Source organism: Lytechinus variegatus, chromosome 1, assembly GCF_018143015.1.
Source record: "Lytechinus variegatus isolate NC3 chromosome 1, Lvar_3.0, whole genome shotgun sequence".
In the NCBI taxonomy this organism is placed as follows: Eukaryota; Metazoa; Echinodermata; class Echinoidea; order Temnopleuroida; family Toxopneustidae; genus Lytechinus; species Lytechinus variegatus.
The window spans coordinates 69359858-69385394 of record NC_054740.1 but is presented as its reverse complement, the minus strand read 5'-3'; the positions used below and the strand labels follow the sequence as shown (position 1 = coordinate 69385394).

The window sequence follows — 25537 nt, the reverse complement described above, 5'->3', positions numbered from 1 at the left end:
GCATAGGTGTATATGGCCCTTCAAATCATGTCATAGATTGGCTTTATATCCTGTATATTGAAAAAAATTGCTCATTAAAGAATATATTGGGCACCACTTTGACTGCCCTCCCTCTAAACAGGTATGGCCTTTTGAGGGTGAGTGCCATGCATGCAAGACCGGAACTGTTACCATCGAAGGTGGAGGTATATTGACTGCAAGGGCATTGACCTTGGACACCTACTCACTGGTTGTGGATTCCCAGGGCATCGTGACTGCAAATGGACAAGGCTTGATAGATGGTCCTGGTTACCATGGTGATGATACAAGTGGGGCGGGACATGGAGGAATAGGAGGCAGAGGGTCGGGTCAAGGTCTGTATCCTGAAAGATGAAGTACATCAATATCAACATGATAAGAATAAACCTCGATTTTTAAAACATTTATTTGTTCATTCAGTTATTCTTGATTTTGATTTGATTGTCATTCTGATGATACTACATTGTAACATTAGTGCTATAAAGTTTGAAAACTTATTTTTCTTTTCTTTTTTCATTTCATTATTTGAAATTTCTCACTCAAAGCAAATACTGGAAAATGCTATGCTTTGTTGTTCAATCCAAAATAACTGTGATCTCATTTCAAGTATGATATGTGTAAGTGCTGTCATATAAATAATTTTAGGTAGAAGCTAGTAAATAGAATCCAAATGTATTTTTGATAATTTGTCTCCCATGCAGAAGCTCATGTTGGAGTCACATATGGATCAGTGAGAGAACCTGCAGACTTTGGAAGTGGAACGGGTGGTAGTAATGGAGCAGGTAATGATGGGGAACAAACCAAATTTGAGATTTTATGATAAAAGTCACCTTTAGAGAGGATATTGTAAGGTTTGTTTTCTTGAGGGTGGCGTAGCAATCTTTCAAAATTTATGTTCATCTGTGATGTGTGTAATATTCACTTTGATGTTTGTCCAAGAGATCCCTTGGAATGCCTGCCTGAAATCAACAAAAGATATTCTACTGAATTTATTTGACCCCCCCTCCCCCCCCAAAAAAATCCAAACCCCACTGCAATGATAACAAATGGAATAAATCTTCCAAAGGTCACATGCATTTTACCCAAATTGTCTACCTAACACTTTCAGCTGGTATTTGTTATATTTTTCTTAGTTTGAGGGTATTTGAAGCATCACAATCATGACAATAATTTGCTCTTTGAATTAATTTGTAATATCTTGTCTAGATATGCAAAGAATTAGATTGAGGCAGCTCACAATGATTATTTCCATCTTCCCCACAACTTTTATTTATCTTTCAAGGAGGTGGAGTGCTTCGTTTCATAGTTGAGACAGTATTAGAGGTGGAAGGAACTTTACGTGCTGATGGCAATGAAGCTGCAGGAGGACCTGGATGTAGTGGTGGATCTATTTGGATTACAACTCAAGAACTGAAAGGCTCAGGCATCATTATGGTAACTAGTCTTGTTATTGCGAGTAGATTTTCAATTTGTAATGGGGATCTGTATGATTTCAGTTTTTATGTCTCCCATCACTTCAAACATGATGGTGAATGATGGTGATTGTAGTGTTTGTGATGGTGATAGTGATGATGATGAATGCTTGTCATGGATGACAAGTGATGAAGATGATGATTATTATTGTAACGATGATAGCAATCAAACTATTGCTGATGATAAGGAAAATCATACATGTATGTTTATGGTAAGGATGATCAAAATGTTGATAATGATTAAAATGTTGATGATAAGGTTGATCGAAATGTTCATTATATAGATAATAAAAATTTGATAATTAGTATAATCAAATGTTGATGATGATAGTGATCTTATGTTGATGATAAGGATAATCGAATGTTGATAATGGGGATGATCATATGCTAATGATGAGAGTGATCAAAATATTGATGATTAATTTGCTTTCAGGTTAATGGTGGGCAAGGTTGGAGTTCTTCCTTAGGAGGCGGTGGTGGAGGACGTTTAGCTGTCTACTACAAGGCCCTTGATTGGTGGTTTGGGGAGTTCCAGGCATACGGTGGATCAGCAAGTAATCAAAGAAGTGGCGGTGCTGGAACTGTGTATCTAGAGGTATATATTTTCATGCCCCCGCAGACGAAATCCAGAGGGGGCATTAAAAACATTGCCCCTGTCCGTCCGGCCTCCATTAAAGATATTTAATGGATTAAAAAAAAAATTGTGTGCAGGTAGATGACACCAAAATACAGGCTAAGTTTGAATTCAGAGTCCGCAGGTCAAAGGTCACAGCTTGTGAAATATGCAAGTTGGTTTCCTCGTGACAACTCAAAAAATATTTAATGGATTTTTAAAAATTTTGGTGTGTAGGTAAATGACATAATACCTTGTAAACTGCATATTGTGCATAAACTAATGATTGGTTAATCAAATTGAATTTGGATTCACTGTTGTTAAAACCAATTACAGTAACGTTTTCTTCTGAATAAGTGTCCTTTTGAAACCAATCTTACATCAATTTATGAACCTTTTCCAAAAATCAGCTACTTGGTGACTTTTTAACAAAATGTGAGTAGATGATGCAGGTTTGTTAAAAAATGAGCATGTAATGTTTTACAAGATTTTCTTTAAAAGGCAAATTATTGTGCAGTAATTTGAAATTGAATAGTCTTACTTTATTAGCTCTGATATTTTTCAACTTAGAATCTAATACGTGATTTCATATATAATCTATTGGCAGTCGACAAATTTCCTCCCACCACCATCTTTATTATTATTCCAGCAATTATGATTGGCAAATTTTTTTCAACTTCTTTAATACCATAGTAAATACTGTCAAACGAGTCCTTTTGGCCACCTGTCCATTGTTTACCCCTGTCTCCAGTGACCACCCAAATTGTTTCCCTTTTTAAAGCGAGGTGTATTATATAACCTGTCTGTAATGGCCATCTGCCGTTATTGGCTACTTTGTTCTGTTTCTCTTTGGTGGCCTTACTAGATAAGTTTGACCGTGATTTAATTATTTAGGCTCAATAACAAACAAAGACATATTCCACAAGCTATTAGAAATTTTGATGGGCGTTTTTCACGCAGCATTCTTCTGTTCCCATTGGTTTTATGCAGAGCAAGGATTCTACTGAAAGAAGCAGCTCATATACCTTTATTTTGGAGCCTTTCATTTAGAAGCAATATTTTTCTGAACCATCTCTAAATGATGACATTTGATACATTCATGTTCGACATCCAATGTTTTTGATTGTGTGAAACTCGTGTTCAATACATCTTTAATTAAACATTTATGAAAATCATGACTCATTTTTCCTAGAGAAATTTAAACTTCTCGAGGAAATGTACAAAGCATTCTAAACATTTGTTTGAATCCTTTATTCCAGCATACACTCTGCTACATAATATTATTTACATATATGTCTTTATATACTATTCCCCAGGTTGTGTTTGGTCATTTACTCCATAATTAAAGTTTTAAAGCACTTTTAAACTGTTTTACCTTGGAATGATGGCTCAATGGTAGAGTGCCCGCCTCATCAAGAAGAGGTTGTTTGTTGATCTCCAGCCAAGTCATGCAAAATTTTTTTTTTTATTGGATGATCTTGTCTTCTGGCATTTTAGAGTAGAGAAGATCTATTACTAGAAATATGTTAATATATTTATGTTATTTAGGGCCTCATGGAAGATATGCTTATGGCTAGAGTGGTAATCATTGGTAAAGAAGGACTTATTTTTATCATTATTTCCCATGTGTTCATTTGTGTAATGTAAGGTTACAAGTGTTGTAGCATGAATCAAACCAATGTTTGGTAAGACACCTCTGTATGCACATCAATTAAGTTTTTGATCCAGTTTCATGTTTGTTTTTTTTTTGTTCAGGATCAATCCATTGGCAGACAAAACCAGACTCTGTACATTAACAACAATGGCCAGCTCCCTCCTTCCGAGATCATCGCGTCTTATGACTTAGTCTCGTTAGATTCCTCTCGCACATGGCTCTCCGACCATGACTCCAATATGACCTTTGACATCGATACTCTCACCCTGATTGGCAGTTCTCACATGGCTCTTGATCCAAGCATCCATCAGTATGTATTAAAAAAAATATTGCCCTTTATTTTTTAAGTATGTTGATTGAATCATTGTTATCTGTATTTGATAAGTTCGTAGTGATTGTGTTATTAGTATTATATTTGAGGACTCAGAATGGGACACCAGAGATATTCCATTAGTTATAGCAACAAACTGTAGATAAGTATTGCATCTATGATATTCCATGATATAAGACCATCCGATAGCTTTCTTATTATCTATCCCCCCCCAAAAAAAAATGATTAATGAAATTATGTCACTTATCACACCCAGTTAATATGGAGCCCCACTTCATCATTTCATTTTCATTATTTTGATCACAATAATGCCCCTTACATTTGCATCCTACATACATGTAGCTCTTCATCACATCATGAAGTATTATTTGGGATTAAATTAATTGTGTGCCTTGTCCATTGTCACATGGGCGTATTTGTGCATTCACAGAGACCATGGAATACTACACTACTTTTACTATCTTGAAATCGTATCATTTTCATTCAGATTTCAAGCAAAAAGATTAGTCAGTGACCAGCGATCACTCCTGCATGTTGGGCCAGGCCAAGTCTTTATCATATCAGTTCCAGAATGGGAAGAGCTTGAGGCTAACATCCATGTTTACGAAGGGGGTATCCTGCTGCTGCCACCGGAAGTCACATGTTACAATATTGACATCATTGTGAGGTATCTAAATTTGATCTTTGATTGCAATAATACATGTATTTGTTGAGTACAATAGAGTAATAGGACAGTTGGTATAGCAGGGGTTTGGGATTCCAGTGACATGATGTCAGTTCCCCCATTGTGTGTTAATGCCCTTTGGAAAGGCATTTATCCTCATTACCAGGTCCCACAAATAGGATAGGTTACTTGCTAACAAATATTCATGCTTTCTTAGCAATGAGAAAAAAAATAACCACCACCTTATTAAGTCATAGAGAATTTGAAGGCTTAATAGTTTCACAATTGTCTTTGGCTTGGATATAAATTCAGGAACTAAACCTGTCTCAATTAAACTGTTATTATCTTTCATTTAGTAAGCATTGATTTTGAAGTAACATTGGTGTTAAAAACTGTGCTTTATTTTGTAATTCCCCTACTTCTTTGGGTAGCTTTTATGTAACAATCATTTCATAAGTTAGAGCTTGTTGGCAGGTACACGTATGTGGATATAATTATGACATTTGACAAATAGCATTGATCAAGTAAATTGCATGCTTACAATTGTCTTTTTTTGTGCGTTTTGATTAATCAGGGGAACCATTAGTGCCCATGCAATGACAGTGGGTAAGGGTTGTCGTCTGCTCCTCTCGACAACAGGAACATCCAGTCTCCTCGATGATGACCTGGAAACCTCTCTAGCCGTTGCCCATGGCAGCCTGGCAGGCCATTACCGCTTTGACTCCCTGACCATTGCAGATGGTGGTGAAGTCACCATGACCGAGGATGTCCCTTTGGTCAATCGCAGTTTTGAGCTTACTGTGGACAAACTTCATATTCAGGGTGGCGGTCGAGTGCATGAGGTTGCCATGGTGATAAATGCTAATCAACTTATAATAGATGACCTAGGTCATCTGACTGGTGATGTCCATGGTTTGGACTGTGATCCAAGTGAAGGTGATGGTCTTCCAGCCGTTGTAGTCAACAGAGGTGCATCAGGTAATAGCCAGATCCACAGAGGTTAAATTGTTGCTTTAATTGGCTTAGAGTTGTACTCAAGTCCCAGGGTTGGGAATCAATATTTTAATCAGTTGACCTAATGAAACTAAATACAGTACAGTACCACTCCCTAATTTTCCGAACCTCGTACTTTCTACTTATCTATGGACACTGATTAGCGTATTCTCCACACATGGTCCTGTTGACCCCTTTAGGATTTTTATGAATATATTTACTGGGTTATGTATTATTAAACTGGATTAATATCCAGTGGTTTTAAAGGTTATTTTCATTTTGCTTTATATGTGCTACAGTATGTCAGGGATTCATATTTCTTTATCACATTTACAGGTATGATAGTCAGAATATGGGTAGTAGATTCAGAAGTATTAAAATTAGTAGAATCATTATCACTTAATCCAGATCAATTAATTGCGACAAACTTATTCATCCAAAAGAATTTATGGTTGATTAATCTTTCATGTTAATTACTTAAGGACAAAACTTTTCAGTATTTGATTGTCGGAAGTGGATGTTTTCTTTTATTTGATCAATTAGGTGCTGGACATGGAGGTAGAGGTGGGCGTGGCTCAAACCAACCAATCACAGGTGCAGCCTTTGGTCATGTGTACGAGCCTTCCAACTTGGGTTGTAGAGGAGGGGGCGCGGGTGGCGGCGACGGAGGAGGACATTTGGTGCTTCGTGTGAATGACACCTTAAAGATAGATGGAACCATAAGTGTGAATGGAGCTGATGGATGGAGAAATGCTGGGGGAGGCGGGAGTGGAGGGTCTATTGAGGTACACACAAGACTAATGCAGGTAAATTCCCTCTTTAGCTTTTTTATCTCAGATTGTATTACAAGCACCGGAATCAGTAGACAAGCTTAGCTTGGGTAATATAGGAGTGCCTTGAGCAGCTATACAGTTACATGCCATCTGTATTTGTATATGTACTTGTAGTCTGGTCTGTTAGCGTCAAAAATGCCCTACTTGTGGACACGGTGGACAAAAGCATGATTTTTTCTCCAGACCTTTATTTATGTATAAGAATTAAGAATGGGGTATGCTCCAAAAAATCTGGCTGCAGGAACAGTGAAAAAATGGGTGAAAATGTCAGAATTTATGAGTTCAGATTTGTCTGATATATAGACTAGCGCTAGTGCAAAACTCAATAGCAGTGCATTATTTTGCATTGGATTAGTTCTTGAATTCAGACCCATTTTGAATAGATCTTCTGTTTGTCCTTGCATCTCAATGCACCAAATATTTAAAGCAGATGCTAAACAAGCTGAAGGGTGACGGTGGAGGGGGTTGAATGTTGATGTGTATGTACATATTTTGGTCTTGGGGGAAAGATTTGCAAGACACATTTTTTGCATGTGTTGGAAATTGTGTTGCCATGGTAACAGTGTACCATTGCAAAAATAAGGTAAAAATCTTGCAGTTGGAACTTCTTCCTCTGTTTTCATCCAATTCTCATGAAATTTGGCACACACATTGATCTTGAGGTGAAGATGTCCAAGACTTATATTTGTGTGTCTTTCAGAAATCTTGTTGCCATGGCAACAACATATTATCTGGTGAAAATTGGGGGAAAAACCTTACAATTCAAACTGTTTCATCAGTTTTCAATCAATTTTCATGAAATTTGGCACACACATTGGTATTGAAGTAAAGATGTACAAGGCACTTTTTGTGTGTGTTTCCAAAATCGTGTTGCCATGGGAACAACATATATTATATGGCAAAATTTAGGGAAAAAAAAAACCTTGCAATTTGAACTACTTTTTTCATCAGTTTTTTTTTTTGTTGTTGTTTTGAACCAATTCTCGTGAAATAATTATGGCTCACACATTGGCCTTGAGGTAAAGATGTGCAAGATCCTTTGTCAGAGAGTGCATTGCCTTGGTAACCACATTTGGCCAGAAATATGGGGAAAACTCATTGTGGATCAGTCTACTTCTCAGTTTTCAGCCTGTGCTCATAGAAGTTGACACAAATATTCATGTTGGGTAAAGATTCATATTCAGTATTAAAAGGGAATCAAGCCTAATTGGTCATAATGTTGTGTGCATGGAAAAGGAGAAAAATAAGAATGGTGAAAGTTTTAAAGAAATCGGACAAGCAAAATAAAGCTATGGATGCTATAAAATTAAGATCCCTAAGGCTACTTGTATATGTAGAATTCAAATTGGCAACTGGGTTCAAGTAAATTATGACAAGGGGTGAGGCCGCAAGGACAACGTTCCCATAACACTAGTTATCAGGATTTTTGGTTTTCTCCTAAATCCCTATTCCATTGGGGCCGTAATATAAAGCCGGTAGTATGTTTTATGTCCTCATGAAAGAAAGATATAATTTGAAGTAAAACTTTTGAAAATTTTTTTTTTAGCTAATTAATTATTCCAGTACATGGAAGAGTGGTCCTTGCCTTCTTACATCACTATGACATCACATATGCGGTCAATTTGAAGTCTTCATGGGTATAGTGATTACCAATGTTTATAACTTTAATATGTTCACAACTTTGTTATGGTTTGTCCGATATTGTTCAAACTTTGACCTATAAACTTGTCTGATTTTTCATTTTCCTCTAAAAACAAGTGTTTATTTGGGTTTGATTCCCCTTTATAACGTCATATATATATTAATCACCTTCAATAATATTTATAGGCTTTTTTTGGGGGGCGGAGAAGGTCCTTAAAAACTGGCAACATAAAAATATAGAAGGTTAAAGGCCATGACCATGAGGAACTTAAACACTCTTAAAAAAAAAAACCTTACATTTTTTTATTGGGGGGGGGCTTTAGAAAATTGCCACATAAAGAGTAAAAGGAAATTATAACGACTAGGAACTTATCCCCCCCCCAAAAAAAAAAAAGGGGGGGAATCCTTTACACTTCAGCATATTAATTTAAAGCCTCAAACATTCTGCTTTGAAAAAAAAAATGTTTCCGGTGTCCAATTAATCAATGTTTAATTTGAAGCATGAAGCAGGGGCTGACACAGAAATATACTGAAAAAATTAAATGAAAGAAAATATAAGGCTAAAATCTATTGTGCACATAGGTATATTTTTGATATGGTATGTTACTGAGTCATGGATTGCAAGTGAATTTCTAAAACAAGTAGATTTTTGTATATATTTATATTTCTATAATTAGTTGCATGATTAAAGGTACACTTTAAAATATGTCAGAAAAATATACTTAGAGAGAGACAGGAAACAGGAGATGGCATGGTGAAGCTCAAAATCAAGAGTGATGTGAAAGTTAAAAAGAAAGAGTAGGAACGGAATATGAATATGAATAAAAGACTGAGTAGGAGAATATAAATAAACAATGGTTAATTGGGTACTGTAAACAATTTTTTTATCAAATCTGAATGCATTAAACTTCAAATGAATGGTCTGAAGTGCAAAGGACTCTTCTTACCTTTGAGTGGGGGGGGGGGCATTTTCTGCTAAAAAGTATATCAGCCCCCTATTTTTTCGGGGAGGGGGTTAAGTTCCTAGTCATAATCCTTTAACTGTAATTTTTATGAGGCCATTTTCTAAAGACCCCCCCCCCAAAAAAAAAAAAAGAGTAATGTCTAGCTTTAAAAATGCATTGACCCCTGAGGGACAAAGGTGTAGACTGGTTTGAGCATGGGGAAGTAGAACTAAAAGTGGTATGGGGAGGGGTGCACATCTTGGAGAGGTGGAACTAAGGTTTGGAAAATCAGCTGTTGAAAGTAGAAGGGGTACACATTTTGTTTTGCTTGCCAGTGTTGGAACTCCCCTGCTTCAGCGGAAGGTTTCATATTCACCCAGTGTACCTCCAGTCTATATGCCCTTAAGGGGATGCGTTTTTTAAGAGTGTTTATCATTTTTATGTTTCTAATGGCCACTGCCTTTAACCTTCTTTGATGTCAGATTTAAAGGACTAATCCTGCCCCTTCCCCCAAACCCTGAAATATTAATGAAGGTGATTAATACCCCCACATTTTAATGCAGAGAAGACATTTAGAATTTAATATGAATCTTTACCCCAAGATGAATATTTCTTCCAATTTTTATAAGCACTGACTAAAAACAGGGGGAGAAGTTTGATCTACAATAAGTTTTCCTACATTTCTGGCTATCATATGTGGCTACCCTGGTAATGCACTCTCTGACAAATGCAAAAAAAAAAGGTTCTTGCAAATCTTTAGCCCAAGGCCAATGTGTGAGCCAAATTTCACGAGAATTGGTTCAAAACTGATGAAGTAGTTCAAATTGCAAGTTTTTTACCTAAATTTTGCCACATGATATTTTGTTACCATGACAACACAGTTTCTGAAGCACACATAAAAAGTGCCTAGTACATGATCTTTACTTCAATACCAATGTGTGTGCCAAATTTCATGAAAATTGATTGAAAACTGATGAAGCAGTTTGAATTGTAAGTTTTTTCTCAATTTTGACCATATAATATGTTGTTACCATGGCAACAAGATTTCTGAAAGACACACAAAAGTGTGTCTTAGACATCTTCACCTCAAGAACAATGTGTGTGCCAAATTTCATGAGAATCGTTTAAAAACAGAGGAAGTGGTTCTAACTGCAAGATTTTTACCTTATTTTTGCAATACACTGTTACCATGGCAACACAATTTCCAACACATGCAAAAAATGTGTGTTGCAAATCTTCCAAAGACCAAAATATGTACATACACATCGACATTCAACCCCCTCCACCGTCACCCTTCGGCTTGTTTAGCATCTGCTTTAAATATTTAGTGCATTGAGATGCAAGGACAAACAGAAGATCTGTTCAAAATGGGTCTGAATTCAAGAACTAATCCAATGCAAAATAATGCACTGCTATTGAGTTTTGCACTAGCGCTAGTCTATATATCAGACAAATCTGAACTCATAAATTCTGACATTTTCACCCATTTTTTCACTGTTCCTGCAGCCAGATTTTTTGGAGCATACCCCATTCTTAATTCTTATACATAAATAAAGGTCTGGAGAAAAAATCATGCTTTTGTCCACCGTGTCCACATAATTTCGCTAACTGACCAGACTATTGTATGTGAAGATAATTATACCAATTAAAGCAACAATGCCACCTGACATATTGGAATCAGATGGAATCCAAACTTCTCAATTAGTTTACTACTTTCATGTAGAATGCAGCATTTTGATCATTTGATCTTATGATTTGCCCATAATACATGTACTCGTGATGTTCATATCCATACCACAAATGCGTTAACAAGTAACACTTGGATCACCTTTTGCTTCCAAACATTGCTGGGTTTTTAAAAGGTCAATAAACAGGAGCTTATGTATATGTATCCCATTACTAATTATATTTGAATGTTTGACCACAGTAAGCCTTCTCTACACTGTCAGTCATCTTGATTGTATCATTTGTTTCCCAAATGTTTGATGAGAAAATTGAATTGTGGAATCTGTTCACACTTTGCTGTGTTGTATGTGATATTACAGGGCTATGGCACTGTCTCAGCTAATGGAGGAAATGGTCACACATATTCAACTAGCTACCAAGGTGGAGGTGGTGCTGCTGGACGAATTGCTATTTATTTCTCCTTGAACAGGACGTTCTCTGGCTCTTTCGAGGCACATGGCGGTTTATCAGGTGGTCCTCGTGCAGGCCATGGTGGGCCTGGAACCATGTTCTTCTACCATACAGGTATGTTGATTACCAGTGTTTTTTATCCAAACCTTTTACTGTCCCTCGGAGTGTATCTTAATAATTTGATGCTTTCATTTAATAAGATTATTAACTCTCCTAGCATTCAGAATATTAACATTATCTTAAGAAAAGAAATCTGACTTACAAAATTATGGTACTGATAGACTTTCTCACTAATACTGAATGGTGAGATAATTTTTTTTCTGTAAAATATATCGTTTGCAGTGTGAAGATATTTACATGATGCTCTTGAAATGGTATTGTGCATTTTTCAGAATTTAATCACCGCACTTTGATTGTGGATAACCATGGGAATGACCCATACAACGATGTCATCAGTAGCTATGCAGATGTAACACAGGACTCTGGACGAGCTTGGATCCTACCTTCATCTGGGAATCATGAGTTTTCAGGTAGGTTGATTGATGGCAAAAAATAGTACTCTGCCACACTTCAAACATGGTATTCTATAAATATCCTTTCTGTAGGGTTTGAACCCATGACCCTATTGTTGCAAAGCGAGAGTCGGTACTACTACACTATGCAACCCCTTATGACTCGTGTAGCTCCATTCGTTTGTTATATGCAGGTCTTTTTATATGAGCCATTTGTGATGAGGATACAATGTGGCTATATTATGTACATAACAGATTCACATTTTATGTGTTTATTAGTCTTTTCCTAGTTTAATCCTACAATAAAAATACAGAAAAAGTACATAATAAATCATTATAAACTATTTTTAAATGAAAACTAAATATATTGTTGGAACAATTGAATTTTTTTTTGTTTTGCTATTTTGTTTAGGCAATGATAATTATCACTTTGAGGAGTTCCAGCTCCATGGCAATGCTCATCTGGCTGTGTTGGCAGAACCGTGGAATGAAACGGCTAGCTTCTACTTCGAGAACATGATTGGAGATCGCTCAGGGACCCTTCATGTTGGGCCCCAGCAGACCATGGACCTCTATCGCTCTCAGATAGACCTTCCATTCAACGTTCATGTCTATCAAGATGGTGTCCTTGGCCTTGCTAATCACACCATTGTACATGGTGTCACAATCACCATGGAAGGAACTCTTGTGTTTGTGGAAAACCTAACCCTGCATCATGGTGGTCGCTTCAACTTGAGGAGAGGAGGTCGTACAGCAGTAGCAGCGGAGATTGGTCATTACGAATTTGATACTGTTCATGTTCAGGATGATGGATATATCCAGATGACCTCTGACCCTGTGAATGACCCAGGAATGACCTTTCGGGTCAGAGCTCTCCAAGTGGATGGTGGTGGTGTGGTTGAAGGCACGCATCTCTATGTGCATGCTGAGAACATCACCATTGATGCAGGAGGGTTACTGACTACAAATGGTCAGGGATACTCGGTGGAGAATGGCATGCCATTGTATCCTAATGGAACATTCCGGAGGGGACTGCATGGAATTATCAATTATGGTCAAGGATATCTGCAAGGAAGTTATTCTTCTGGTGCTGGTCACGGGGGTAGTGGAGGCCATGGTCATGGTGGGTACCATTTGTCATTAGGGGTGGGCAGGGTGTTTACCGGAAATGTGAAAGTAATTTATTATCATTAATATCAAGTGTTCAAATTTACGTTAATGTACTAAGTACTAATGGAAAAAGGTTAGTTGAAGAGGACTGAGTTTCATCCGATATTTATGAAAGCAAGTAAATAGAGAACATTTGTTTTTATGGGATACTGAAAAAAAAAACAATTCGCTGAAAAATAATATGTATCTAAGATTTAACCCTAAATAGACTGGGCTATTTTGACGCCTTAGAAGACGGGGGGGGGGGGGGGCTGATTCAGCCCCCCCTTATGATCTCGGCCGTCGATCGCGCGATCGCAACAAAAATTGGCACACGCGTTACCCATGGCATTATCTACAACACTATAACATCAAACTCTGCAAAAAATCTCATGTCTCATTAATTATGCTAATTTATGCGTAAAATCATAAGTTTCCTCTAATTAATAGAATAATGCCCCTGAAATGCTAATTTTTGTTTCACATACTCTAGATAGGCATCTGATCAAATATATTTAAAAAAAATTTCAACATCACATTTATTTTCTTATGTCTTCTATTGTTTTCTAAATTTCTTATGTATTTCTTGTTTTTCAACTTTTTGTTTTTTATTTTTTTTTCAATGGAAATTATCGGGGACTTTCTTTTGACCATAAAAAAGATTAAATTAATTGATTTTAAGCAGTAAAAGGAAAAATAATGGTACATTTATGAATTTTGGCTAAAAACACTATTTGCATTGGATTTGTACACAAATTCACGCTTTTGAGTAATTTTGGGTCTGCATGCACTTATGAAACGTTGGGTAATTTCGGAACCACGTACCCGGTGTCACAATTTTGGTCTTAAAAGTTGCGCGAGACTTGAAAGTAAAAAGTCAGCGAGCAATGCGGTCAAAAAATTTCGCGCGACGGATTTATCGCGAAAAAAGTTGAGGGGGGGGGCTGAATCAGCCCCCCCCCCAGTCTTTTTAGGGTTAAAGGTACATCATTGAAATGCCTTTTTTATTTCATTCTTGTAGGTGGGAGACAGACTGGGAAGCCATACAGTGATTTATATGAGCCTGGAGAGTTGGGAAGTGCAGGAGGTGGTAGCTTAGGTGGTCCAGGAGGAGGGCACATTTGGTTCAATGTGACAGATACCATTCATATTGATGGCATTGTGTCTTCTAATGGCGCCTCTGGTGGTACCAGAAGTGGTGGAGGAAGTGGCGGTAGTATCTGGATGCACTCTAACCTGATCAAAGGATATGGCTCAATCGAAACCAATGGTGGCCAGGGAGGGAGCTACTCTGGTGGCGGAGCAGGCGGACGCATAGCGCTGTACTTTTGGCAGAATCGTACATCAACAGGATTCAAGTATGATTCCCATGGTGGTGTAGGAGGTTCGGGAACCACTGAAGGTGGCGGACCCGGCACCGTCTTTCTGTACCACATGGAACATGACCATAGATCGCTCTATGTGGACAATGCAGGAATCGAACCCCAAGAAAAGCTGGTCGACTGGGAGAGTTTAGATGAAGATGGGTGCAGAGCATGGCTCCTGCCTCTGTCTGGTTTGCATCCTTTCGCTGGTTCAAACAATGAATTTCATTTCGAAGAACTCCAGATCTATGGCAATGCTCATGTAGCCATTTTAACACCTAATGAAACCAGGGATGCAGTGGGAATGTTCATGGACTCCAGTGTGGGTACTAATCCATTTGAAGCATCTGGTGGTTTGACTTTGTCAGTTTCATCAGCTCCTGTGATGCACTTCCTGTACATGATAGGAGATCGTACAGGATCTTTCCACATAGACAATATGCAGGAAATGGATTTTGACAGAGAAGACATCGATCTTCCTTTCAATGTGTATGTCTATCAGGGAGGGCATTTAGGGCTTGCTAATAGGACTGTAGTTCATGGTGTGGAGATATACAATGCTGGCACCATGTCCCATATCCAGAATCTTACCCTTCACCATGGTGGGTTCCTGTGGCTGATGCATGGGGGACATACTGCAGGTGAACCAGAAAGTCATTACCAGTTTGAAGTTGTAAGGATTCAGGACAGTGCAGAGATTCATGCTGTCACAGACCCAATTTCAGAGCCGGGAATAACTTTCCTGACCGATGCCTTCTTTATTGAGGGTGGTGGTAGGATGCAAGGTACAAAGCTCACCATTCAAGCCATCAACATCACTGTAGATGATGCCGGACTGTTGTCTGCCGATGGAACTGGCTACCATTACTACCACAGTGATGACACTCATGGAATGGATTCCTTACATGGAGCTGTCAACCCTGGAAAGCCACCAGATAACTCACAGTCTGGTGGGAGCCATGGTGGAACTGGAGGAAGAGAACAAAATGGTCAGACTGGACTCCCCTACGGTGACCTGTATCAGCCATATGTCTTTGGAAGTTCTGGAGCAAGAGTCAGTAGTGGCTCAGGAGGGGGTATCATCTGGATGAATGTTACAGGTAAGTTTTAATCAAGTACCATGTTTGAAACATGGTATGTAATTTAAATGATATCTTGAGTTGTGAGAATTGCTGTCTTTTAAACTTGTACGTATCAGAAGATCATAATTAAATGATATGTCCTGTACTGTAGTAATATGATTCTCATGATCTGATCACATAGGGAATAAAAATCTGTTGAAGGCCTAGTATGAAGGTTGAATAATGTATATTCTAGCATTCCAATCTTACCAACGTGTAGTTACTGTTATATCATATTGAACTGATTGATAATTTGTTAAAATTAGAAGGTTTCCTTTGATCAGTAATATTTCCACTTTGGTAAATGACTTCTTAAACATTTAATCATTGCTTACTTGCATAAAAAAATTACATTCCAAAGTTTTCATCCCATTCAATACTTTAGAAGGAATTTTTCTATACAAGTAGAAAAAATGTGCACTTTTATATTTTTTCAGGTGACAAAACTGTGTGTATTTGTACCAGACATTTAAAGGTACAACATACCCATGAATACCAAACTTTAAATCACACCTTACCTCCTAAAACTTGATACTAGACTTCAATGTGGTAATGATATTCTCAACATGCATAATACTGTAAATTTATATACATTTGATAATGAGCACCCTTTCTTTTTATAGGTACGATACATGTGGATGGTGAAGTGACAGCCAGAGGTGGAATCGGAGATGGTCATGGAGGTGGAAGTGGTGGTAGCATTTGGATCTACAGCTTCACCATCAAAGGCTATGGACGATTCTCAGTTGATGGTGGCGATGGCACAATCGGTGGTGGAGGAGGAGGAGGACGATTTGCTCTGTACTTCAGGGAGAATCTTACTTCAACTGGATTCAGCTACCATGCAAGGGGCGGAAGATCGAACAGTGCTGAGAATGGTGGAGCCGGGACTGCGTTTTTGTATGACCTTGTCATAGAACATCGCACACTTATCCTTGACAATGGTGGACTTCAGCCGAGGACTGAGCATCATACACTCTGGAACTACACCGAGGTCACAAGAGATGGCTGTCGAACGTGGATCTTACCACAATCTGGTCGTCACTTTCTTGCTAATGGCACTTACTCCTATCACTTTGAGGAACTTCAGGTGTATGGGGCTGCTCATGCAGCAGTTCTAACTGACCCAGTGGATTCCTTCGCATCTCTGTTTTTCCTTTATATGATAGGGGATCGCACTGGAACATTCCATATTGGCTTCAACCAGACCCTAGACCTCGAAAGACCGGAAATAGATCTACCATTTAGTGCCAGAGTCTACCGTGGAGGTTATCTAGGACTGGCCCCAGATACCATTGTACATGGTGTCAGCATATGGATGCATGGTGAGCTTGATCATGTAGAGTTCCTCACAATTCGTTGGTATGGACACTTCTCAATGGAGCATGGAGGACATACCGAGGGTCAGAAAAGCAGTTTTTACAACTTCACCTCAGTGACGGTACAAGATTTTGCTCTCATGTCTGGCATATCCTCAACCACCTTAGATCCAGGGATCACTCTCACTGTGGAAACCCTAGATGTTGAAGGAGGCGGAGAAGCCAGATTTTCTCATGCTTTCATTCAAGCAGAAAATCTTACAATTGATGATGGAGGCCTTTTGAATAGTAATGGACTTGGGTACAATACAACAGACAATATGGACTTATCCAAAGGTGTGAATCTTGGCAGAGGTGCAGCACATTCATCGGGTAGTTCTGGAGGTGGTCATGGTGGAACAAGTGGACGTGGTCATGGGACAGAACTAACTGGCCAACCTTATGGTAATCTCTACGAGCCATTTGATTTTGGAAGTGTAGGAGGAGGAGGTAATGGTGGGTTTGGAGGAGGATTCCTCCTGCTCAATGTATCAGACACAGTCAAAATCGACGGAATCATGAGTGCGGATGGAGCCAATGGTGGAGGCACTTCTGGTGGCGGAAGTGGAGGCAGCATCCTCATGAACTGCAATCTCATAAAGGGTAGGGGGTTTATAATGGCTAATGGTGGCAATGGTGGAGGTAGTGGAGGTGGAGGTTCTGGTGGTAGGATTGCCGTGTATCTTATGAGAAATGAGACATTCAGAGGAAAGTTTCTCTGTCATGGTGGGGATGGCTTCGAGCCTGGTGGACCAGGGACAGTATTTCTCTACCATCTTTTCTTTGAACATCGTACATTGCTTGTTGAAAATGCCTTCCATGAGAGCACCTTTGTCACTCCTATCAACTCATACTTCGATATCTCTAGAGACAGCTTCAAAGCTTGGGTCCTCCCACAGTCAGGAGAGCATCATTTTGCCGGTGGTATTCATGATTATCGCTTTGATGAACTTCAGATCTACGGAAATGCTCACTTTGCAATTCTTGCAGAGCCTCGCAATCACAGTGCCTCACTACACTTTTTACACATGATTGGAGACCGGTCTGGGGTGATTCATGTTGGTCCTAACCAGGTGATGGATTTGGAGCGTGAATCAATTGACACTCCTTTCAGCTCCTACGTGTACAGGGATGGTTACCTTGGCCTCGGGTATTCTACAATCCTTAGTTACGTGTTCATTCACAATGCCGGTACCATAGACCATATTCATGACCTCACCATGTACAATGGTGCTACAATCTATGCACAGCTATCGGGGTCCACCTACAGCCTTCCAGAACGAGAATTCCACTTCAACGGAACTCTACGCATCAAGGCACGGTCGGTTTTCAACTTTTCGGCTCCATTTGCCCCATTGGAATCATACCACTTAAAGGTAATACCAATAGAAAGTGATCCTCTATCTTGAGTGTGAAGAGAGATTTGTCTTGAGCAGGATGTTGAGCAAAACTGTTAGCTAGCAAAGGAAAATTACTGCATAGATAGCTTTAAAACAACTTTCACATAATCACACAACAAACCACACCATAAACAGCAAATGAGAAAGTAAGAAATAGTATTCAATTGTCATGATTACATTCAATACTGAAATACAAATTAATCTTATAAAGAGGGTCAGATAAAAAGAAATCCATCAACTGTTTCAAGAAACATTCTTTTATCAACATCCCTATCACATATTTGTAGCTGTCCAAATGTATTTTTATACTCTTTTCTTTATTCATGCCCTTCTTCCAAGCAATTCAAGACATGATTTAATGTTTCCCTTATTCTGTTATTTTGTAAATTAAGAAGTTAAATGATGATATGTACAAGTTCTTTTTTTTTATAAATATATTTCAACAAGAATTTGTTGTTTCTTTTGTTGGTAAATTGATAACATTATTATGTTGTATGCATGTTTTTCATCTCATTTATTTCAATGGACAAATGTATTTTTAAGTATAAAACTCCATTTCTTAAATCATTTAACTACTAGTATGATGCACATGTCTTTTTATTATATGTTTCAAAAGGCAGGATTGGAAAGTTGATAATTATTCCTTCCATGTTTTTATATCCATATACTCTAATAGGCAAGCACAATTATTGTAGAAGGAGGTGCCAAGGTATATGGGAAGAACCTGGTTCTAGAAAGTGTAAATATGACTGTGGATGATGGTGGTTATATAGACGTCAGTGATGGAGGACATCTTGCTCAGCAAGGACAGGGTTAGAATTCCTTTAATTTCTGAATGTAGGATTGAGTATGGAATATAATATATGACAATTATTCTTGTGTATTTACTCTTTTTTTGGTTTTCATCTATTTTGCCTATTTCCATTACAATTGAATTTCAGAATTTTAGGAGTCATATTTTGAACAAAAAAATTGGGAGCATCCCAAAGGGAAGATAGGGTATATGGTTTGGATTGAATTGTAAACATAACCGCACGTGAACAGGTACTTGTGAATTACTTGGAAACAGATCAATATTTATTGCATGATTTGATATAAGTGAGATGCTACCTTACATTTGAAGCACAGTATGTAAATCAATTTCTAATAAATTTAAAATAATTTCCACTTATATCATTTGTTCAATGAATGTTAAGATGAACTGAACTTCTATTCGTGCAATACATTTACCATGCTGTATTATGAAATACAATGTAATTCATTGATAAATTAATTTTTATCAAATGAAATTTAAATCTCTCCATTTAAAAAAATACTTATTGCTACATGTATCTGAAAACCGACCTAATCTACATTTCAATTTATGTTTTTGTATTATTTGTACTGTGTATGCTTGTACCTGTCTTAAACATTCTTGTGCCAAATTTGTGCAATGTCATTGCAGGTGCAGGTATAAGTCATCGCCTCGGGGGCAGTGGGGCATCCCATGCTGGTCTCGGTGGTAGAGGGGGGTGTCAGGGGTATGTCACATGCACCCTTCCCAAGAATCTTCCTTATGGTGACCTCTACAATCCAAGGGACTTTGGTAGTGGTGGGGGTGGAGCAGTAGGTGGTATCGGTAAGTAGATGTTCCCTTTCGTAAATTAACTTTACCCTAATACTAATAGTGCATGTTATCATGGTTATGACGTGTTTAGGGGGCTGTACGCAGATGTTTCCAAGCAGGCAGGTGGGCTGACTAATAAAAAGAATAAATGTATTCATATTAATGAAGAAAAAAAAGGATAAATAAGTCAACTTCTACGCACAATTTAATTACTACATCACTGCTGTAGGAAATAAAAAGTGAAGAAGTAGGCTGATACAATGACATCATAAAATCATGGTTCAAACATTGTTCACTATATCAACCTTTTTTAAACATGATTCTGTACAAATGTCCCCTTTGTGATTTGAGACACATTAACTTTTGATGAAACGCAACCATGATTCTGCGAAACCATCTTTCAAAACGTTTTTCAGGTCATCATGATTCTAGCTGAAAAGTCGTGATTGAACGCAGCCAAGTTTGAAATAAGATTTTGAATTACAAAATGTTCATACGTTATTATGTACTGTGTGAAAACCTCTAGGTGGGGGAACTCTACAGATTCAAGTAGTTGATATTCTTCAAGTAGATGGTACTATAATGGCTGATAGTCTTGATCTGGACCTGACCTCATCTGGATCCGATAGCTCTGGCGGCAGTGGAGGAAGCATCCTAATTGAATCAGGAGCTTTTATTGGTGAGCACAAACTGTCAATTTCTCCAAAGAAATCCGAGAAATTTGCCTTCTTCTACTTCTGATATAGGTCATTATTAAGCAATGCCACATACAGTATTCATTCAGTACAGTTGCCTTTGGGTTTAATAAGGTGTAGGACTGGAATTATTTTCTGTATGAATATATCCCATTGCTGCCATGGGTATGAAAAGGGTTGGCAGGTCTTCACTCTCAAGGGAGGTTTTCCAGCCAGTTACCACATTATGGCCCGTATTCTGAAGTCGGGTTTAACTTAAACTCAGGTTTAAAATTGTGGTTTAAATATGGATAGCCAATTGTCACATAAATCACTAACCGTAGAGATATCATATTTCAGCTCATATGGCTCCTAAATCATTCATAGTTGTCTAGGAAGTATAAATAGATGATTGTCTTCACCATCAATGAATCAAGAAAGAGCATAGTAAACGTAAGAAACATACAACTTAATAAAAGTTTTGACACTTTTGGCTTCCCATACTGAAACCACAACTTTAGACCTGAGTTTAAGTTAAACCTGTCTTCAGAATACGGGCCTATGAGTCCATAATACTTGGCAAATTGTGATGAATTATGCATTATGGAAGTTAGATCTGTAGCACCTTGGTGGAAAGTGACCAATGTAGATAGATGCTTTATGGATTCATAGAGAATTTCAGCATTATTTGTTGGGCCTTTATGCTCATGTCTTAGTGGATTTTTTATTTGAACACTATTAATTCAAATGAGGATTTTTCTTACGCATTGAATTGGTTGTATCTTATTATCTCCTATGATCATTCTTTAAGGTGGACACACTGGTTCAGTACAGGCATTGGGCGGTGCTGCAAAGTACACCAACGGTGGGAGCGGCGCCGGAGGCCGCATAGCTATATACCACCAAACAAATGTTACCCATGGAGAATACCGAGGCTCACTGAGGACGGAGGGTGGTCCAGTAGGCATGGGTGGTGCTGAGGCAGGAGCAGCTGGTACTGTGTACATCAAGCACCTTGATACAGGGTTCTCTGTGCTCAAGGTAGACAACGGTGGTAGAAAGCCAATCACCAAGGAGATCGAAAATGTTGGTACACGACTTAATTTAGCCGGTGGATCTCGGTCCAAGTCTTCAGTCTACACTGCTACCTCTGGTGTCAGAATCTCTTCAAGTGGACCAACCTATGATCCTTATCCGTAAGCTGATAAGTCTTTGCCAGATTCAATTACATAAAACAAAGGTGTTTTTTTACATGTTGAAAAAAATTGATATATTTAAATAATTCATATCCCAGTTTCTAATTTTGTTAATGTGTTTTCCCCCTTTAACTTTGATGCAGAACAATCTGTTATGTATGAAGCAGGGATATTTTTTGTGGGGGGGGTGTATGCTGTAATGATACAATTGTGTTATATAATATAGGTACCAGCAATATAAATTTTTGAAAAAAATTCTTTTTTCATGACATGAGAAGTAGTTTGTTTTGGCAGTTTCCCAAAGATAGCAATTAGTGGTCTTTCAGATTATTCATATTCCTGCTGAAAACTATGATTTTTGGTGGCTTATTAAAAAAGACGATGAATATTTCATATATGTATGACAACGGCAAAAAGAAAGAAAACGATAATGAGTTGCACTTTACAGCTGGACATACGCATTCCATGATTATAACTTTTTATTCAGGAATTGCATTGTGACTGTTCGAGCAGGTTTTGTAGGTAGCAAATGGGGTATCAGACATCCTCCTCCCCCCCTTGAGCCCCCCTTTCTTTTCAGGGTTATCATTTTAATGGAATATGTGAAAATATGTCCTGCTATTAGTACTGTAATTATTGGCATTAGAATATCCTCAGATAGTGAATTGCTTCTGTCTACCTGGATAATAATGATGAATATCTTTTATTATGTTTACAATAGGCATCATGATGATTATTACTATCTGGCGTACCTCTTTGACCAGTCATATAATGGCGATGTAAGGTCATACTACAGAAGCAGCTATCACAGTGTAATCTTGACCTTTGACCTTAAAGAAATCTTCTTTGTGAATGTCATCAGAGTTCATGTTCAGTGTAATGCTCTTACAAAGTTCAGGGTAAGTGACCTTACTAGAAAACATGTACCCCTGAAGTAAGATAGACAGTGTTGAAGTAAAATATACCAAACAATTTCAGTCTTATTTAGAGTAGATATTCTGAATGAACAGAAAAAGAAAATCAGAGGTTATGACAAAATCTTGAATTTTTTGTTGAATTGATTTTCAAAAGAAAGGAAATGATTTGAAAATACATCCATGCAACTTCACAAAATTCGGGTATCTCTTATTCAGTATGAAGAGATACGGTAAACCTCTCATTTCGTTTGAAGCAAATTTAACAATGTTACTTCATCCCTTTGGCATTGAAAAATTCCCAGAAGTTTTTAATGATTGAATGATAAATGTTTTCATTGTCTCCTATTGGTTTCAGGTGGAGTCTTCTTTAGGAGGTACCATTCTGCCAGTAACTACAGACTATGTCCTTCCTCCAAACCCATGTCTTGGTTCTGGCCCTTATCTGGAACTGTCCGTTAAACGCAGGGCTGACACTATCAAATTCCATTTGACTTCTACTCAATCAAGCTCTGCGAGTTACAGTGATGCTGCATTGTCAGAAATTGAGATCTTTATTGATGAATCTCATGTGCACTCCAGGTAAATAATTATACATGCACTGTCTTTAATAAGATTGATTATATATATTTATATATACATGATATAGTTGTGTTACAATGATGAATATGACTTCTGGGAAGATTGTCATACAGCTTGGGAAATAATTATTAGACCATACCATAATGGATTTTAGGCACATTGTCAAAAGTCAGATCTGCTTCTTTTCCACAGGAAACCCACAAGCCACAAGTTTTCATTACAAGTCCTCACATGTTTGAAAGACGAGCGTCAGAAATACTAACAGCAATACATTTGACGCCCCCCCCCCTGGACCTGGGGCCTGTTTCATAATGGACTTGCAACTACATGTACCAGGAAACCTTGATTATGGTTGGCTGCTGAGCCCTGTTACCATAGTAGTTGCCATTATTGGCAAAGTTACAACAGTTGCAAGTCCTTTATGAAACGGGGCCCCAGAATATCTGAATATCATTTTATCCGTAATACAATCCTTCACCTATTGGTAGAAGTACATGCAGTTCTTGATACCTACATGTATCCATGTGTCCAACCATTCCTTACCGTAGGTATGAACACAGAGAACTAGACAGTGCAAGGACCTGGATTGAACCTGTGGGCACCAGTTTTCACCAGTTTGATGAGGTTTATATACTTGGAGGTGCACACCTGGCCTTCATGCCAGTGAATTACAACCTTACCGAGCCGGTTTCAGTTCAAGTTGGTCAGCTGTATGGGGATACAACTGGTAAGTATTACCTCTTGTAAGAAACTGAGATGATGATATCCTGGAGTTGCCAAAGATCGGTTCTTACTATCATGTAGAAATGTTGAATCAGTCCTGGCAGTCTACAGAAGAGACATCATGTAAAATAAGTCCTGAAAGCTCACACACACCAGCATGAAAAGTCTTCCATATTTTCACGACAGCTTCCTTTCACAATTATTAAACTAACACAGAATTCACACAATTATGTAGATACTAATGTACATGTATATACCTGACCTGCTTAATACTTGATTCTCCTTGCATACTGGAACAGGATATCTTCTTTGAATAGAATATAGGAATTACAGAATACAGAAGTCAACATATTTGGTAAAGAGACTGAAGTAATCTTATTTATTTATTTTGCAAAGGGGAAATGAATGTTGTTCACCTTTTCAGGTGAAGAATTCAATTATTTACTGTAAATAATTGTAAGTTTGCAGCACAATTAGTGCTTTTCAGCTACCCATTAGTGTTGAAAAAGGGTATATTTTAGGCTGATTTAATCAGAGAGTCCATTTTCATCAAATCCTGCCCAATTTGAGAATATCGGACATCTTTCATAAACAGTATCAAAACATTTCCTAGCATTTTTTATTCAGGGATATATTAAACTCCATGTACATTATTGTGATTTTTGTATTTTCTTATCTTATTGAATTACATTTTGTTTTATTCTAACATAGACAACTTTACTTGAACATCTTTGCTTGACATCATTTGCCAATGCTTAATTCAATTTACTTAATTTATCTTCTATACTGGCATATGTTTTCCCATGATGCCTTTTTGTTACCTCATTTTCTTTTAATTCATCTCAATATTTGAATTCATATTTTAATACGAATTGAATCCTCTCAATCCATGTACATGTACGTTATAATCAATCTGCTCTGTATTGAATGAATTCCATGACTCCTGTTCTCTTTTTCCAGGCTACATTCACCTTGGTTTCAAGCAATCCATGTCTATCAACATCACTCATCCTGATATCTCCTTCAATACAATGGTCTATGAGGAAGGCAGACTGGTGATGCCTTCTAGGGCATTCTTCAAAGGAGTTGAGCTTATTTCTTCAGGAAATGTTAGTCCATACTGTTAAAATATGAAAAGACTTCTACTACTACTACTACTACTACTACTACTACTACTACTACTACTACTACTACTACTACTACTACTACTACTACTACTACTACTACTACTACTACTACTACTACCACCACCACCACCACCACCACCACTACCACCACTACCACTACTACCACCACTACCACTACTACCACTACTACCACCACTACCACCACTACCACTACTACCACTACTACCACCACTACCACTACTACCACCACCACCACCACCACCACTACTTTCTACTTCTACTTCTACTACTACATGTACTACTACTACTACCACCACTACTACCACTACTACTACTACTACTACTACTACTATTACTACTACTACTACTACTACTACTACTACTACTACTACTACTACTACTACTACTACTACTACTACTACCACTACTACTACTACTACTACTACTACTACTACTACTACTACTACCACCACCACCACCACCACCACCACCACTACTTTCTACTTCTACTT

At 37.9% G+C, this 25537-nt stretch overlaps 1 protein-coding gene across 1 annotated transcript in view; it reads left to right on the top strand.

Annotated features, from left to right (window-relative positions):
- LOC121431712 overlaps positions 1–25537 on the top strand; it is a 171096-nt gene that overhangs the window by 16572 nt on the left and 128987 nt on the right. The window contains exons 11-31 of the mRNA XM_041629374.1: positions 122–353; positions 720–800; positions 1301–1452; positions 1924–2085; positions 3859–4067; positions 4576–4755; positions 5327–5730; positions 6289–6551; positions 11209–11413; positions 11692–11829; positions 12224–12934; positions 13982–15424; positions 16069–18179; positions 18880–19015; positions 19648–19821; positions 20336–20488; positions 21295–21679; positions 22401–22578; positions 22952–23175; positions 23724–23902; positions 24859–25007. Coding sequence (XP_041485308.1) covers positions 122–353; positions 720–800; positions 1301–1452; positions 1924–2085; positions 3859–4067; positions 4576–4755; positions 5327–5730; positions 6289–6551; positions 11209–11413; positions 11692–11829; positions 12224–12934; positions 13982–15424; positions 16069–18179; positions 18880–19015; positions 19648–19821; positions 20336–20488; positions 21295–21679; positions 22401–22578; positions 22952–23175; positions 23724–23902; positions 24859–25007 — 7869 coding nt within the window. The remainder of the gene's footprint in view (positions 1–121; positions 354–719; positions 801–1300; positions 1453–1923; positions 2086–3858; positions 4068–4575; positions 4756–5326; positions 5731–6288; positions 6552–11208; positions 11414–11691; positions 11830–12223; positions 12935–13981; positions 15425–16068; positions 18180–18879; positions 19016–19647; positions 19822–20335; positions 20489–21294; positions 21680–22400; positions 22579–22951; positions 23176–23723; positions 23903–24858; positions 25008–25537) is intronic.